Source organism: Protomyctophum bolini, assembly GCF_963924005.1.
Source record: "Protomyctophum bolini genome assembly, chromosome: 10".
NCBI lineage: Eukaryota > Metazoa > Chordata > Actinopteri > Myctophiformes > Myctophidae > Protomyctophum > Protomyctophum bolini.
Genome location: NC_137871.1, coordinates 14094295 through 14112668, shown reverse-complemented (window position 1 = coordinate 14112668; position 18374 = coordinate 14094295). Strand labels below are relative to the sequence as shown.

Sequence of the window (18374 nt, the reverse complement as noted above, 5' to 3'; positions counted from 1 at the left end):
TTTTTCCCCCCAGAGTTGCGGGTTGCGTTTTTTTGGGCTTGTTTGTTTTGAATATCAAACAAGCCAACATTTCTTTGATGATACTATAAATACCCATAGGTTTGGGGGAGTGTGAATCACATTGAGTGACAGAATCGGCCTAGTGTCTCTAGTACTCTCTACTATGTGTGTAATAGTATAATATATGACCAAAACATTCATAATTATAGACATACATATTATTCATAATGACAAATGCATGGAATTTGTATTTATTAGTATTATATGGCAATATTATTGGGCTTGTTTTGGCTTGTTTTTCGAAGGAAGATTTGGCTTATTTCTCTCGCAAGAGTTGGCGTGTTTTGGGCTTGTTTTTGGAGGTGGGTTGGCTTATTTCTCTCACAAGAGTTGGCAACACTGAGGAGGCAAGCGGAGAGGAGTGGAGAGGACTCAGAGGAGAGTAGAAAGGGATCAGGGGCAGGCACACAAAAAATATATTGTACAGTAGCTTGTAGTAGAATATGTAAGCCAGCGAACACATTAAATATCTGGTTTGTGTGAATGCTAAACCAGGGAAGGAACTACTATATACATCATACATGTGCACACTACACACTCAGTCTTCCCATGTTCTGAACATAATTGGCCCTTCATATATGGTTCCAGCTATGAAAACATTCAGACTCAGAGACATGGCTGAAGACACCAGTACCTCCACCACTACTTTCCATACTAACTACCTCTCCAAGGAGACTACAAGGCACGCTTCCAGAGTTGAGTTACACAAGGGTTCGTCTTTGAAGGTAAACCCTTCCTGAGAGCTATTTGCTCGAATGTAATGAGGCAGCCTCTTGAGGTTGTGTAAGAAATGATGAACCACTTTTTTCCTCTATTATAATGTCCCCTCTTCTCAGTGCTTTTCACCAGCACTTTAATTCTTGCGTTTATTGTGTAAAATTGTATACTGCTTGTATAGAATGAAAATGTGCAGATGAATCTCTCCGTCTTCGGTCAGCACGGGTTGTTGTTTATTTGGATGGCTCAGAAAATAAGTAATGGGTGCTGTAATGTTAATATATAGACCTATGTCTTCTATATAGTGTTCTGAAGGTCTGCATATCTGTTTGCTGAAAATGTGTGCGTGTGCATGAGAAAGAAAGAGAGCGAAACTATGTAGTTTGCAGTAAGATAAAAACATGGAGAGAGAGAGAGACAGACTGAGAGAGAGACAGACTAAGAGAGAGAGACAGACAGACAGAGAGAGAGACAGACTGAGAGAGAGAGACAGACAGAGAGAGAGACAGACAGACAGAGAGAGAGACAGACTGAGAAAGAGCGACAGTCAACAGCTGTATTCCTGCATTGCCTGGATGAGCTCAGATGCAGCTGTTGTCATCTCCTCCACCCCTCCCTCCCTGCATCACCTTCTCCTCCACCCCTCCCTCAGCCAGGGTTAATTATTTTGAATCAGTCTTATGAATAAAATTCCATTTCGTGATGCCGTTGCAATGCATGATCTATATTTGGCTGCATGCCGAGAAGAGTCGATCTACAAGCTCAAAATGTGTTGCGGTGCGTTGTAAGCTTGTAGATGACACTCAAGCGCAACACATCATAAAATGACTCGTCTTAGTTCGACTGGATTTCTTCTCCACGAGTCCCTATCCCTAACATTTGTCCAGTATTTTTTGACGAAATTGTTAACCTATTTTTATTTAGTTTTCATCAGAGAAAAAAGGTGGTCGACAAACATATTTGTCATAGGTTTAGTCGAATGAACACTGCACTCCACCTCCTCCACCCCGCCCTCCCTGCATTGCCAGCTCCTCCGTCCCGCTTCTCTATCCCTCCACCAATGTCTCCTTCTCTATCCCTCCACCAATGTCTCCTTCTCTATCCCTCCACCAATGTCTCCTTCTCTATCCCTCCACCAATGTCTCCTTTGCGCCGGCAGGTCCCCTCCCCTAAATTGTGCCAGCCTTTGCAGAGCGGAACCCTTCGGGGACAAACAAATAAATGAACCTGAACCAGAATCTGCTTACAACATGCGTCGTGTTTGCCTCGAATGCACGTGTGCACATTTAAATCTGATATTTATGAGGCAGCCATTAACTGATAATGTTGCTGCGGTGACATGCAAGTGAAGGCAGACTTTGAAGCACCATGGCTGGGTAGAAGGAGGATGGATAGTCAGCGTCGTTGGAACTCTGCATGACCTCATATCTGACTGAAACCTGGCACGCACGCACACACACACACACACACGCACAGCTAGCCAGGCATGTGCAGACACATGTAAAACACATACACACAGGCATAAAGCACGCACACACACTTGCCCAAACGAAAACATCAACTAGCAAATACACAGGCAAACAACACACACACACACAATGTGTCCCCCAGTCATTCTGAAGATGCAGAGCAGTTACCACGAGCATATGCACAGCCAGATTGTAGCCACACACACACACTCATACAGACATCAATGGTACATCCAAATACACAGTGGGACACTCACTGTATTGCTACAGCACAATAACAGAACAACAAATGTCTCATTCATTACAAGACAGCGCACGCACGCACGCACGCACACACACAAACCACATGACGCCATGTCCCCCACACACAATGACCATAGTCAAAACACAAACATCTCATTTAACAAATGCCCCATTTATATAATCACGCTGGCACACTGCCGTGCATGCAGGCACATAAATATGCATGCAGAGACACACGCCCATAGACAACTAAAGCTGCCCGACAGAGAGAGAAACACTGCACCATTCTGTAAGCTTGATTTCATCATTAAAGGCTCATCAAATGGACCTGGCTAATTTAGACCCAGCGAAAGAAAGAACAGAGAGGGAGAGGTTGAGAGACATGCTGTGAGGTGATCTTGTGACTGGCTTCCATGGATGATTGGCCCTCCACTGGCCTCTCATTCTCCCTGGGAGAGTCTGCCAGACTGGGACTCATCATTAACTCCCTCTCACATACTGTACAAAGACGCACACACGCACGCACTTCTACTCGCTCACGACTACTGCATGTGTTCCACTGTGTGTTTTATCACACCAGTAACAATGGCTGGTCTGTGCATGCAACTACCTGTAACCAACATGCGTCTCCCGCATTGGAAAATCAAAACTTCTAGCACTCAGGCAAAGGGGAATCCCCCCCCCCCCCCTTGGTCAAAGGGAGATACAGTAGCTACAGTATACAGCATACTAATACCATCATGTGACTCACCTATAACGATGAGGGTGTAGTTGATGTTGACACTCCCGAAGCCGTTCGTGGCCTTGCAGATGAAGGTCCCGGCGTCGTCGATCTCCACCTCCTTGATGCGCAGTGCCTGCGGGTGCACGCGGAAGCGCGTCCAGCCGCTGTGGATGTTTCTGCCGTCTTTGGTCCACATGATGAGAGGCGGGGGGTCTCCCACCACGGGGCAGGCCAGCTTCATGGTGCGACCCAGACGGACACTCTGCCGGTGGGCCACGCGCTCAGACACTCTGGGTGGACCTGTGGATGTGGAAAAGCGGATAGGCTTTGTTTACACACAGACTCACGTTTGTTTTTTTGCATTCATTCTAAGAGTGAGAAAAAAACAAAGCTGAGGGACAGGGTAGAGGGAAATTCATGGTATGACATTCATTCCAGGTAGGACAGGGCCTAACAAGTATCTAGTAACTAGTATAATTAAATCATCTTAACAAGGAATTTTTAAACATCATTGTGAAAAAAAAAATAATAATCACACTGTGAAGTGAGGGGCGCTCTTACCATCATACATCACATTCCATGCTAAGCCAATCAACTCATCACTATGGGGTACACACAAACACACAAAGCTGGGCATAGGACGGGCTAGCGACCAAAAAAATAACAAAACACTTTTTACACAGAGAATGCTGGCTTCCACAGAGAGGACAAGAAACGCCAACAGATCTGTCAGTTTAATATCCACCCAGGGGGATATTAATATTATTTATTTATTTTGGTCAGTAGAGAGATGTGAAATTGAGCGTGACCTTGACCGGTTAGCGGCACGGTCGACTGAGAAACTACACACTAGATAAACATATGTGGGTGGAAAGGCTGCCATGGCTGACTGACCGAAGGGAGGGAGGGTATAGGATGAATTGAGAGAGAGAGAGAGAGAGAGAGAGAGAGAGAGAGAGAGAGAGAGAGAGAGAGAGAGAGAGAGAGAGAGAGAGAGACAGAATAGTGTAGGGGAAGAAGAGATGATGGGAGGGAAAGGGAGCAAGGAGAGAAGGATGGAAGGAGAGAAGGGCGAGGGCCTCAAAGAGAGGGAGGATGGTACGAAGAGAGGTGGGAGGGAGGGAACAGAATGAAGGGAGGGAGAGATCGAGGCAGGATGGAATTTAAGGGAGTGAGTGTGAGGAGAGAAAGGGGATGAAGAGAGAGTGAATGAGACAAAGACATCCAGGCAGATGGACACAGTGGTACAGAGGGTCGGCACCAGTGTGCACTGCATATCTCAATCAACGGAGGTTCCATCAGCTCCCTTTTGAAATCACAAGTTGCCCCACCCCCCTGCACCCCAGTTAATCAACGAGTAATGCCATTATATAGATAAGACCTATAGAATAGGCCTCACAGCTGACCCTGGTTCAAATCCACTCGAGGCCCTCTTTACTGTACTGGTTCTAAAACATTTTAAAGTCAAGGACCCCCAAATTGATATGTATTTGGCCGCGGACACGGACCCCCAGGAACCTCCCCAAGGACCCTATATGGAGAACCAATGCTTTTTACTGCATGTGACCGCCTCTCTCACTGTATCTAACCTCGCGTCACCAGGCTTTCCACATCGGAGGAAAGCCTGATCTGTGTTACAAAATTGCCGTGTGAACCTGATTGTAGTCATCAGGCAGGAACAATCAATCGGAACTTCCTTTTCCCTCAAACTGGAAGAACAATAATAAAAGCTCTCGTAGCCTGCAGCTTTTATTGAGAAAATAGGGAAAAGTTCTGGATGATTATTGACTACAAAACAATACTACAACATGACGTGGCGATATCATCTGCTCCCGGACGGATCATGAACCCGAAAAGGTATGGTGCCCAGGCTAGACTGTATCTATCTAAAATAAAGCATAAAATACCAAAAACAAAGTTTCCCTACTGTAGAATATGCAGCAATATACTGTATATTGTACCAGACTACAAAACCAACTGCAAGGCACCACAGATGAACTCCCCAGGCATTTCGATTATGTGTGTATGGATTTATTAAAACATTGAAATTGGCACTTCACAAAACAAAAACAAAACCGATATACTACCCACAATCTCACTAGTATGTGAATATTTCTTACACAAGGTTCAAGGTTGTACTTTATTGTTACATCTTGTGTACAGGTACATGAGTAAAACTTTTTGTTTGGCTTCCTTCAGACAAGACACATGGAAAATGAAAAAATGGAATAAGAAAGGTGTCTGTTTTGGCCTGAGGGTGGCGATAGAGGAAAGGTCATGGGACCACTTACATTTTAAAGGGACCCCACTAATGGTTAGGGCCATCTTCCAGGGAGCATGAATGTGCACAGGAACTTTCATGGAAATTAGATTTTGAAGTTTGTTTTGGGGGGTAATAAAGTGTAAAATGTCAGATCAACCCTGTGTGCAATGCCCCTGTAAGGTAAGGTTAGGAACATGCAGGAACCACACAGCTCAGCATCTGCCATTCTGGTACTGGCTTATCTGACAGAAAACACAGTACGGCCTGGTACAGACAAATTACGTAAATGAGAACATGTTTTCAAATATTTGAAGTACTTGATGTGTCCAGCCCGTCGACTGGTACTTTACGATTCCAACAAAACAGTGAAACCTAATGGAAAATCCTTTGCTTTCTACCTTGTCCTTGTGAAGAAGGTTTCACTAAGTCCGGTTGTAAACCTACAGTATAAACGGCAGATGGCACGGTGGATTTGTATTTTGAACTTTTGCTATATGAATTTAGTGATCCATATAGTGCCTTTAATGCAACAAAAAAATAATAATGTGTGCCTTTCTTGGCCTGGCTTTCTTTGGACAGGGACGGAGGGACAGAGCTGTTTAAACAGAGTCACAGGAGGAGAATTAAAAGGAGCCACCAGACCAGTGGGATCAATTACACTGAGACTAGAGCGGAGTAGAAACTGCCCAACGAGTAAAGGAGAGGAGAACAGAGGAGAAGAGAGAACAGAACAGATACAGTAGTGTTGTAGGCACAGAAAGTTGCAGATGGCTTCTGTGTTTTTATAGGAGAGACTGCTCTCCGACACAATGATGGATGGATGGAGGTTAAACGTGTGAAAAAGACATTAGTCACAGAAAGGTATTCACAGGAGCCTCTCCTTCCTCCTCCCCTCCATTCTTCTCTCTCCCCTCCCACTCGGGGACGAGGGAATGTGCACAACTGTATGGCTTTCTCATCAAGGCCAGACAAGGTTTTCCACCTCCCTCCCTCCCTCCCTCCATGTCTCTCTGTCTTTCTTTCTGCTCGGCTCCCTAGTCTCTCCCCATCCTCTATCTATCTCCTAATTTTCTCTCTCTCTTTTTCTTTGTCTCGCTTTTGAACTCTATTCCACTCTGCTGTTTGTTTTTCTACTAGCCTCGTCTTGTCTCTCTTGTCGTTCATTCTTCTTTTCCCTTTCTCTCCCTCTTCCGTTCTATCAGGACAGATTGAAATCTCATTCATGCTGTCCATCCCTGCTGCCTCTCCTTTCTCGGCCCATGGCCTCGTCTCCTCGCCTCATTAGTTCCTTTTCCTCCCATCATCGCCTTTCGCACCTCTCTCTCTCTCTTTTCACCGTCATTGATTCTCTCTCTCTCTCTCTCTCACAGACAAACATTAAATGCCATTAACAATAAAGAGTTTGTTTGTTTTGTCTGTTTTACATCACCATTACATCATCTAATCATAGCAACAAGTTAGACTTAATTATATTAGCGCCCCTCACTTCACACAGGTGTGATTTTTTTCTACTATCCCTATTTCACTCACTTTTTACCTCGTCAGCTTCACTTGTTGAAAAACGACTCCCTCCTCACTCTCACACACACACACACACACACACACACACACACACACCCTCCTCTTTCCTCTCCTCTCTTCCCTGATGATGGTAATACACACAGGAGCAACCTCCTCACCCTGACCAGTGCAAAGGTCTTTTTAATCTGTCATGTGGGATATATATATATATTACACGCACGCACACACACGTCGCACACACACACACTATAGTGTGTGGTGTTTATGTCTGTGCCCAAGCCTGTAGTTTAGTGTGTGTGTGTGTGTGTGTGTGTGTGTGTGTGTGTGTGTGTGTGTAAGAGCTCGCAAAGGAAATTGCAGGCCTTTTAAGACCTAGTCTGTTTAGTCCATTTGGGTCCGACGGTGTTCCCTTCACTGCCATTGGCTCAACCTTGGACGGTCTACAGACCCTTGCATGCCTGACTCATGAAACGCATAAAAGATGCACACACACACACACACACACACACAGAAATGCCCAGACAAACACCAGTACTTCCCATGCATATACGGGCATGTGTGTAAACATTTACAACCCCCCCCCCCACACACACACACACACAAATGTGCATGCATGCACGCACACAAACAGACTCACACAAAAATGGACATACTAATTATGCCAATTACCGTGTGGACAATGCTTCTCCCGCCTTTCCCCTCTTTCTCGATCAAACACAGAGATTTCGCGCGCACATGCACACAGCCACACACACACACACACACACACACACACACACACACACACACACACAGCTAGAATCCACCCACACCCACACACATATGCTAAGCCTTTATTCCTTCTCTCTCTCTCTCCCCTTATACGGTAGGCAGTGGTGAGTGTAGGTAGGTCAGACGTGCATGTCTGGCATTCTGCAGTCTAAGACAGGAAAAAACAGCCCCCGTCAGACAGACAGACGCAAACACACGCACGCACGCACGCACATGCAAGAGCGCAGAATACTAACCGGACTACTGTAACTCTGAGAATGCACACTCTGACTTTCAGTGTTACGAACCCTTAAAGGGACGTACTTCACCCCTTTTGCAACAAGATCTTATTTTAATGAAGAAACACATATTTCATAACAGATATTTCAGTATTTCAAAGTGTCCATGGACTGTCTCCATGTCATGGACACTGGGCTCGCTTCCTTCCTGGACTACAATTCCCATAATGCTTTGGTGCACTGCTCCTCCTTGTGGATAGGGGGAGCAGAGACATATAAGTAGACACCCTTTCCGGCTCTGAGGCGCGTGTCACAATTGAAGGCACAATTTTCCAGAGAGTCCTTGCAAAGCATTTGCCTTCAATGAGCAGCTTCCGCGTGCGTAACATAAGTCAATTATCATATATAAATTTTAGTCAAGCAATTATACAAGTACAATGATATATTAAAGCAATTGGTTATAAGGTTATTATAGGGGACACATGGCTGAGGCCTGGAATGGAACCTGGGACCTTCAGCCTCTCAGGCGGGCTCTCTAAGCATTAAGCTATGGCCGCCCCATGCCCAGTACTATTATTCATCCGGATCTATTATATTCTCAATGTGTTCTATTTAAACTACCATCAATGACAAACTGCTTCAACCTTTTCAAAAGCAAGGAATACGATAGAACCGTTGTTTAATATTGTTGTTTCATATCAAGATCCATTATTTATTCTGCATTTGAGCCAAGGATCACCATTTGATGAGATTTAGCTTCTCAGACCTCAAGACTTTAGAATATTTTGTTATCGTTGGATAAGATTTTGTCCACAATCCCATGCTGTATTGACGTGGTATTATTAGGACAGGCAAACGTTGATCAAAATAATTATTCTACGTTCTGTAATTGTGTAGACCTCTTTTTTTTTTAAATTAAACCAAATGGACCTTTATGGGTCCACTTGGTTACCAACTCTCCATCATTTAGCTGGGGACCACCTGGAACCCCCTCAAGGACCACTGGTGTTCCCCAGACCACTGGTTGAAAACTACTGCGATAGAATAGTAGCGTGTGTCAGTGTATTGCTCATGGGCACCTCGACGGACGCATAATGGACTCTTGCGGGGATTGAACCAGGGACCCACGCCTCGGTTAGGCCAAAGTCTTTCCAGACCAACTAGGGTTTAATGCCTCCGCTGACTGGTCTGGGAGTTGGATGAGCTCAGAAGGAGCCAAGCCCAACATTGTTGTTGGCATGGAAACGTCTCGACTGGAGGGAGAGGACGGAGGAAAGGAATGCATGTGATGGAGAACATTTAACAGCGGGACACACACTTAATGTACTGTGTTAGTTAGGCTGCACATGTGTCATGCCTCCATAACCGCTAGTGTGCTTTCCCATACAGTGAGTCGGGACACATGTTTGGGTCGCGGACCAATTCTTATGGGTTTGCGAGTAAATATAAGCTTTTTTGTGAATTCCATTAATACATCACACCTGTGAGAAGTTATTAAAGTCTAACTCATGTTGATTAGGTGATGTAATGGTGATGTAAATGGGCCGGGCCTTAATTTTCGGGCTTGTTGAGAACTATAGTTTTCGCCGGCTGCCGGACACGGCTGCACTAATAAGCACTAATAACTAAGGGTTTAAGGTCGGATGTAGAGTAGCTGGCCGGCTCCTGATCCAGTCTTCTCCATGTATGGCTATCCAGGGTTTGAGGAGGTCAGTGTCATGATCTCTACTGTTGGCCAGCTGGCTGTAAGATGTTGATTTGTTATGTTGCATCTATTTAACTGTGTTGTACAGCACTTTGTCCAGAAAAGTGCTATATTAATAGTTATTCATATTTGGAGACGGCCATATATGGAGTGTGTCACAAGGCGTGGCGGACTGACGGTCATATATGGAGCATGGTCACGAGGCATGGCGGACTGACGGCCATATATGTATGGAGCATGTCACGAGGCGTGACAGACAGACAGACAGACAGGTGGACTGACTGGAACTTTTCAATCAATTAAATAAACACATTTCAAAAGTATTTCATAAATAAAATAAATCAAATCCTTTCTATGAATAAACGATATGCTGAAACCTCAGTGTGTATAGAAACCATTACTCTCTCCCACCCACTGCTCTCTTCATCTCTCAGATGAATCTCCGTCCTTCACTTTCACTCTCGTCATCTTATCTCACCCTCAGGTGACAGGTAGACTGATGGAAACATATTAAGTCCTTGTCGTCCTCAGGCGCGCACACACACACACACACACACACACACACACGGCACTTCCACCCCATCAATAGGTCAACTGCTAGCTGTTAGTCTGTCTTGACTCCTGACAGTTAACAGTAAGCCTGAGGCTGGGGAGGATACACTAATTGTACCCTGTTAGGAGGGGACACACCACACCACACGCACAAGGGCGCACACACACACAGCAGGTAGGCAGACAGAGAAGGACCCAGAGTTCAGAAGTCAGCGCTCTGTGTGTGTGTGTGTGTGTGTGTGTGTGTGTGTGTATGTGCATGCTGTTGTGTGTGCGTGATGTACAGCACACACCCCCCTCTCTCTCTCCCTCTCTCTCCCCCACATGCACGCGTGTCAGCAAAGGGAACTTGAAGGAATCTGCTGAGTTGTTGGCACGGCAACCCGATCCACTGAGTGCCTTACACCCCTCAGATTTCTCAGAACCACACACGCATAAAACACACATCAGGGCGTCTCTCTCTGACTTCTTACCATAGAACCATTTAATATCTTGATAACTCAAATATTACATACTTTTTATTTCTTTAATAATCACCACCTGTCTCCTCAGATAGTTTACTCTGGTGTTCTCTCTTTCTCTCCTTTTCAGGCTCACCTTGCCCAGCCTTACTTTATACTCTACCTCATTCTCTCCATCTCTCTCTCGCTCTCTCATCCATTCAGCCCAGCCCTCCTAATAGCCTATACTGGTTCAATGTTCCATTCATCTTTTCATCTCTCTGCTGCACCTGTTTCTTGTTGTTGTGCAGGGAAGGGAACACCTCTGACAACCAGGAAAAGGACCTATAGAGCATTCCATTTGATATTAACTAAAGCCGTGTTCAGACCTGAATATATATATATATTCGCTCGGTTCGCCCCAGTTGTGCCGCGCCGTGCCCGTTCGCGCAACTTCTCGTCTTTGCATTGACTTTGTATCCAAGTCTGAACCAAGTCTGAACCCACCTCAACATTCATTTTGCTGGCGACCTCCTGGACTCCCTTCATGGACCAGCGGGGGCCCCTGGGCCCCATTTTAAGAGACCCGCTATCAAAGACACGTTCGAGAAAGACTCCAGCAAGGTATTATATGTAAGTTATAACATTACGAGGTCGAGTTTAAATGGTTAAACTATTCTAAGGTATGTCATGTTACAGTACATGTATATACTGTGACATAATACAAGCAGCATAGGCCATAGATAGTTTGAGACATAAACATCAATGTTTGTGCAGGCCTTGTACTGTAGTATGAGCCCAAAGTGCCATATTAACACATGAAGAACATGGGGGTGGGGGTGGGCGGGGGGGTCATCCTGCAGTCATCCTGACATTTTGTGTTTGCTCTGTGTTCAACAAGACTTTGAAAACAAAGTGATCACAAGAAGAGGATGACACATGAGCTCTTCGCAATGGCATTGTACGCCATTGCGATCCAAGTATTGGCGTATCCAAGTATTTGTTGGATTTCTGGACCAACTATTGTCGTGAAAATAGCTGTATAGCTGCCTTTAGACATGACATGGCAGTCTTTTGGGGTGAGTTTAACTAGAAATGCAATATTAAAAATGGGACAGTACATGTCTGGATACATCATGCGAGAACAGAATTGGGTGCCCTGCTGAATTACATTTGTATATGTCCATCTACTGTATGCCATTATCTATAGTGTGAGGCTGCACATTCAATCACTATAAATTATACGCCATTTAACAAGTAAAAAAATCTAATGTATTACCTTACTTCATAAGACTTATCCTTTTCACAAACATGCCAATGTTATTCAGGCGAATGAGGCAGAATGCTGCATTGGGATTTGTGCCACTTCAGTAAAAGAAACTGCACATATTATTTTGATAGCAAAATACCAGACAGGAAGGCCAGGCTGCCAAATCTGTGTTATGTTTCTCTCATCTTTTTCACTTCCTATTGATCTCAAAAGAATAATCAATCCAAATGACCTGTATATTTGATTGACTGACTGAACAGAAACAGTTTATAAACAAGATTTTGGTTTATTTCAAGGGAAAGTTTCCCAAAGGCAGATTCTTCAAACATTGTGGCTCACACCATCTTTTCAGACTACCTCATGGTTATGAACATTACTTAATGACTTAACAGGGGGGAAAGAATAAATAAAATAAAAAACAGTCATGGATGATTCACTTCATGGGGTCTTAAATGTGTCTGTATAGTCCCAAAATAAACATGGCAGTGGTTGCTTGCCATGCGTCTCGTAAAGGGAAAATGGACAACATTAGAACTCGGGGAACGTGGGAAATGAGGCTTTCTGGGGAAGCGGAGAGAGAAAGAACATGAAGTTCTGCTGTCGCCAAGAACCTGAAAGTTGGTTTGAACCCTGAGAATTATTTTACAGCTTATGAAGCACTTTAGTGAAACCACACGGTGTGTGTGTGTGTGTGTGTGTGTATGTGTGTGTGTGCACACGCGGGCGGGCGCATATGCAGCATGTGTTTCGTGTGTGTGAAGGGGTGGCAGGGTGGTGGTGGTGGTGAGTGAGAGTGTGTGTGAGTGTGTAGAGTTGAGACTTGGGCCAGAACAACAATTACAAAGATGTAGGTACTAGGTAGGGGAAAGGAAAGATGTAGGTAGGGGAAAGGAAAGAAAGAAAAAGAGAGAGGGAAAAAGAGAGCAAGAGGTGCGATATAATAGCAGCATTGTGGTTTGAATAACACTATAAGGGCCATCCCACCTCTCTACTCTGTCTACTGTATTCCTGCTACTGTAAAGTGATAAAGTTGAATTAATGAAGACATATTTAGTGTTTTCTGATATAACCAACAAAAGCTCATAGTGTGACTTTGTGTCAAATGAATTACATGCACAACAAAAAAAAAACAGTTTTGTTAGGAAGTCAAAGTTAGTCATTTTATTTCACTGTCTAGGAAATGAGTGTGTGAAGTAGAGGGTAGCACAGGTCCATAAAATTGGACCCGGTCCGTAACAGAACCGAGGACATTTGGACAGAACTGAAAGGAGCCGAGAAACCTTATATTTACCGCACCCAGCACTAAATGGCCTCGAGAAGGATTGGACCCGGTCCGAAACAGAGCTGATTAAAATTGAATGGGATCCTAAAAAGTTTGGACCCATATACTGTGTCCGATGCAATCATTATTATGCTTATTATTTTCCCCATGACATGAGACTGCTCGTCTAGGAGCATCACCACCGCCTCTCCGACGCAGCGGAGCGGAGGGTTGCATAATATTAGTGATTTTTTCCGGCACCGCCACAGACATTCTTACCGGAGCCGTCGACAATCACAACAAAACTGTCCCACACATCTGATTGCATTAAGATAGCCGGTGTGACGGTGTGTGTGACAACATGGATTTTAGAATGTAATAATTACACGGTTGCACGCATATGTAAATGTTTTAAACCTATTTATAAAGTTGGAAGGGTTTAATATGTATATATTTCAAGCTCGGGTCCTCACGAGCCCTTTCGACTACATGCATTTCAGATGCCCCGACCGAGACTCGGTTCGGCTCTCAAGTATTCGGTTCCAGTTGGACCCATGCTACCCTCTAGTCAAGTGTGAAGATTAATGATAAGGATTTGATAGACTTGGGTACAAAAATAGAGTAATGTGTTGATGGTCGTCACATACCGAAATGTTTGAAATTGTGAAACAGTGAAACTGCATGTTTCATTTAGACAAACGTACTGTAATTCAGCAAAGCTATTTGGTCTAGAGGGAGGGGGGGGGGGGGGCTATAGAGCTATGGGGGACCCGAATTAACTAAGTATAGGGTTTAAGTGGTTAAACCACGCTGCCACATGTAACCACCTAGTTTGTCCATTTCTGAGCAGGCATGAAAGATCTTCAATCACATAAAGGGCAATGCTACATGCTGCTTCCTTCATTAGTTCACACAAATGAATGCCTGCAAAAAAACACAGGGACTACTACCAGTGAGGGCGAGAAGCGGGCGGCCTCGCCCTAAAGGGAGGTCGCGTGCACGCATCCGCCTGGGTGACAGCAAACAGCTGGGTGAGTGCTGGCGCTTCGGCATGGGGGGTCAGATCAACATATGGAATTAATTATGTACTGGCCATGTTTGGCGCGTGTCTTGAGTGTACAGGGTTTGATGAGGTCAGATCAACGTCTACAGTTTGAATGGACAGGTATCAGTCAAAAGAGAGACATCGAAGAGGAAGGATGGATGGGGAAGGATCAACATATGGAAGGTCATAACAGGTCAGCTCATATATGGGCTTAATGTTGATGACATCAGGGATCTCCATCCCTGATGATGTCACATGTCACGAGACCTTATATGGTTAGTTAGTCAGGTGACGGACTAACTAACGAACGGGAAATGAACGTTTTCATAGTAAATGCGACCTGCAGTCACAACACATTACAGTGTCACGCGACTCCGTGCCGATTGCGTGTTTCCACTAGCGAGGGGGGATGAGTGAAGAGTCCGGAGGCGTTTGAAAAACTACAATGACGATGACATGCATAATATGCAACATTTATGCCTTGTTGCAGTTTATCCAAACAACAGCCACGTAGATTATCTGTTTTTGTTATTCAGAGATCCCGAAACGGAGAACATGCATATAAGTATACCTTCAGCTACAGATGAGACGGACACAGAAGATACGAGACGCAGATGAAAGAGGACGAGAGCAATGGACGGTTACCGAGGCTCTCTCATGATAGACACACAGGAATAATGACGTGTAGATACACAGTTTGGCACGGATGGACTCGACTGACCGACAAGAAACAACACGACACGACCTTGTGTTATTTTTAACCAATCAGTGATTACCTATGTCATTTGAACCCTCCCATCAGCCCAAGAACCGGGCATCAACTTCCAGGGAGAACAGCGCGATTCCGCGTGGTTACAACTGGACCGGGCTGAGGTGGATAAACCAGCTGAAGTTGCTCTCTAGTCTACCTTGCCGAACCGAACTGCGCTCAAAACCCTGGTGGGAAGGTAGGGTAAGCTTAAGTGCAAAACCTCTGTGCCAATCAACACATGAACAAAGAGGAGGGAGAGGGGGAAGGGGACGAGAGAAGGGTGAAAGAAAGAGAGAACAAGCTAACAAGAGGGAGCAGAAGAGAGAAAAGAAAAGAGTGAAGCAGAGAAGAGGGTATGGTTAAAAAGGGTGATAAGCAGGCCAGCTGAGATGGAAAGTAGGTCAGAGGCCATGAGTACTATTCCAGGCCAGTGTGTGTGTGTGTGTGTGTGTGTGTGTGTGTGTGTGTGTGTGTGTGTGTGTGTGTGTGTGTGTGTGTGTGTGTGTGTGTGTGTGTGTGTCTGTGTGTGTGTGTCTGTCTGTGTGTTACTAAACTTGTGCACATGTCCAAATGACCATTTTACTGGTCCTGTATACGTAGAAAACTCTGATGTCTTCAGCGGAGCCGGAACCAGCTGAGGACCTTAATGTCAACAGATGGGTCGGAGGTGAACACACAGCTATACATCACTAAAATACGGTCACATTCTACTGTTCTATTGTCTGTTGCCGTTATATAATGGGAATATACAGTATACAGAATATACAAGTATAGGTCCTAACTTTACGTCAGGAACAGACAGAGCATGTCAACAGCCTCACTGTTTGGCCGAGGCAACCTTCACCAATGACCTCTGATAAACACTTGTTAGGCTGCAAATTCCCTCCAAGCCAAAAGTGTAACTATGGCAGGTGCTGCTGGTGTATGCACGCATTCCAGGCCTCAAGTCTATCCAGTTTCAATCAATGTCAATACGTGATGTGGGGACGACGACGACGACACAACAATTGAAGGAATGATGAAGGAAGACAGAAAGGCAGAAAGAAAAATAATACATTACCAATACAGCAAATATATATATAATTATATATATAGCAAAATGTAAACGATTAATGCCACATTTTCTATTTGAGCTGTGTGTGTGAGTGTGTGTTCCATTATGGACTGTGGAGTGCCTCGTGCCTAACAGATAACACAAGACAGTGGGTATAAGATAAGATATAGTTGGCACACATAGTTGGCAGTGTCTGAGAGTGTGTGTGTGTGTGTGTGTGTGTGTGTGTGTGTGTGTGTGTGTCCACTTGTGTCCTCGACCTGACTTATCAGCACTCTGGAGGCAGACACTGTTACTCATTAACAACACTGATAACACAAACTCTCGTATGACACACACACACACACACACACGCTGTGGCCAACTGAGAATATTTGCTCTAAAGAAGGCATGCCGTATACTGACAACATTTACAAACAGAGGGAAAGACAACAACTCCAGGCAGTACGAGAGAAAGAAACAGAGATTGTGATTTGTGATAAGAGTGCTGGGCAGAAGATAATAGAGGTAAGGAGAAAAATGACAACAGAAACACCTACTGACACCAATCAAGCAATAACAAAACAACAACTTAATGGTATAACATCACTAATGTAGAAGGATGAGACTAATCTAACTGGCAGTCACTTGTAATTCTACTTCAATGGTTCTCAACATGGAGTCCGGGGGACCCCCGAGAGATTCCCAGGGGGTCTGAGCTAAGTGATTGATAGTAGGAACCAAATGGACCCTTACAGTTCTGTAACTCCAAGATTGTAGAAATGGAACAAAATTGATTCTTATGGGCCCACTTGCTTCCGTTTGTACATTCTCAAGAGTCAAGAGTTAAATGAACACGGAGGACGTTACCGTGTAGATTGCGGTCCCAGAGATACAAATTGTATCAAATCAGGGTCTATGACCTAATGCAGATCAAACGGTCCTTAAAACAAACAAGGTTGAGAATCCATGATCTACACTACCTCCTTCAATTCCTTCCTCCTATTATTCCTCCTCCGCCTATGTGTTTTCTGGTTCAGTGGGTGGGGAGTCAGACATTTACGCGCACACACAAACATACGTCCTCATATAAACAAATCATTCCTCCTGCAAGTGATCGTGAAACAGGGTTCGTACTCTGAGTGTTGTTGGTCTGCTACCTAAGTTAGCAGACTAAGTTATGGCTGAATGTGTGTGGAATGTATTATGTGGAGGGGGGGGGGGGGGGGGGGGCGTGTGTTACATTTGCGGCCTGTGTGTGCTAAACGTGTCTCACATCATTCAATAATGTCTAATCTATTGTATACATAGAAAGTATGACCATATGGAGGCTGTGTGACAACACGAACAGAGTTAGACATTTTCTAAATGCCAACATCTGTGTTGAAGTAGATTCAACTTAAACAATAATATCAAAACATTCACCCACTCAATTGGTGCATGACTTCATGCACAACACAGTAGAAAAGTGCTGATTGATGCTGTGTCCTCATGTGTGCACGCACGCACGCACACACGCACACCACAGTGAGATAAAATAATCCCAGAATGCCAATAGAAATGAATCAGTCATCATGCCACTTGTCAAACTGGGTTAATCTCTCGCTCTGTATGGTTGGTTGGTGTGTGTGTGTGTGTGTGTGTGTGTGTGTGTGTGTGTGTGCGTGCATGCGCGAAAAAGACAAGGAAAACAATGACAACTAACACTACAATTCCCTTTTTTCCTTAGAGACACAAAAGAACAAAAAACTACAACCCAACCACCCACTCTTTCCCGGAGCCCTGACAACATGACAAAACCCAGAAAATGGACTTATCATAAGTACCTTTGTTAATGACATGTAAGTGGCCTCCCATGAGAATAGGCCCGTTGTGTCCTGCTGTGGTACTGGTGCCAACAACAGCAGGAGGATTAGCTCTAGTTAATATCCTGAGCTGACCAGTGTGACAACCAGAGGACCTAGTTAACGCAGGAGGAAAATCATGGACAGAGCTAACTAGGCTAGCAGGGGTTTCAGCTGGATGTTTGTTAGCACACCGTGGCCGTAGGTGGAATGTCTCATTGTTGTGGGGTATTGACCTTCCTCTTTTGGGCATGTCCGAAAATGAAAACTTTTACGACAAAGTTTAGAAGAATGTTGGGTTTTGGGAAATTTTGCACCAGTTTGCACCAAAGTGCTGCTAGCGGCCCCTAGAGCAGTGGTTCCCTAAGTGGGGTCCGGGAACCCCAGGGGTCCTTGAAGGAGTTCCAGGGGGTCCCCAGCTAAATTATAGTTTGTAACCAAATGGTGCGTCTGTAACTCTGAGTGTACAAATGGAACCAAATGGACC

At 44.7% G+C, this 18374-nt stretch overlaps 1 protein-coding gene across 1 annotated transcript in view; it reads right to left on the bottom strand.

Moving 5' to 3' along the window:
* The window catches only part of fgfrl1a (fibroblast growth factor receptor like 1a), a 74949-nt gene that overhangs the window by 42563 nt on the left and 14012 nt on the right, over window positions 1-18374 (bottom strand). The window contains exon 3 of the mRNA XM_080774141.1: window positions 3241-3513. Within this exon, the coding sequence (XP_080630267.1) occupies window positions 3241-3513 (273 nt within the window). The remainder of the gene's footprint in view (window positions 1-3240; window positions 3514-18374) is intronic.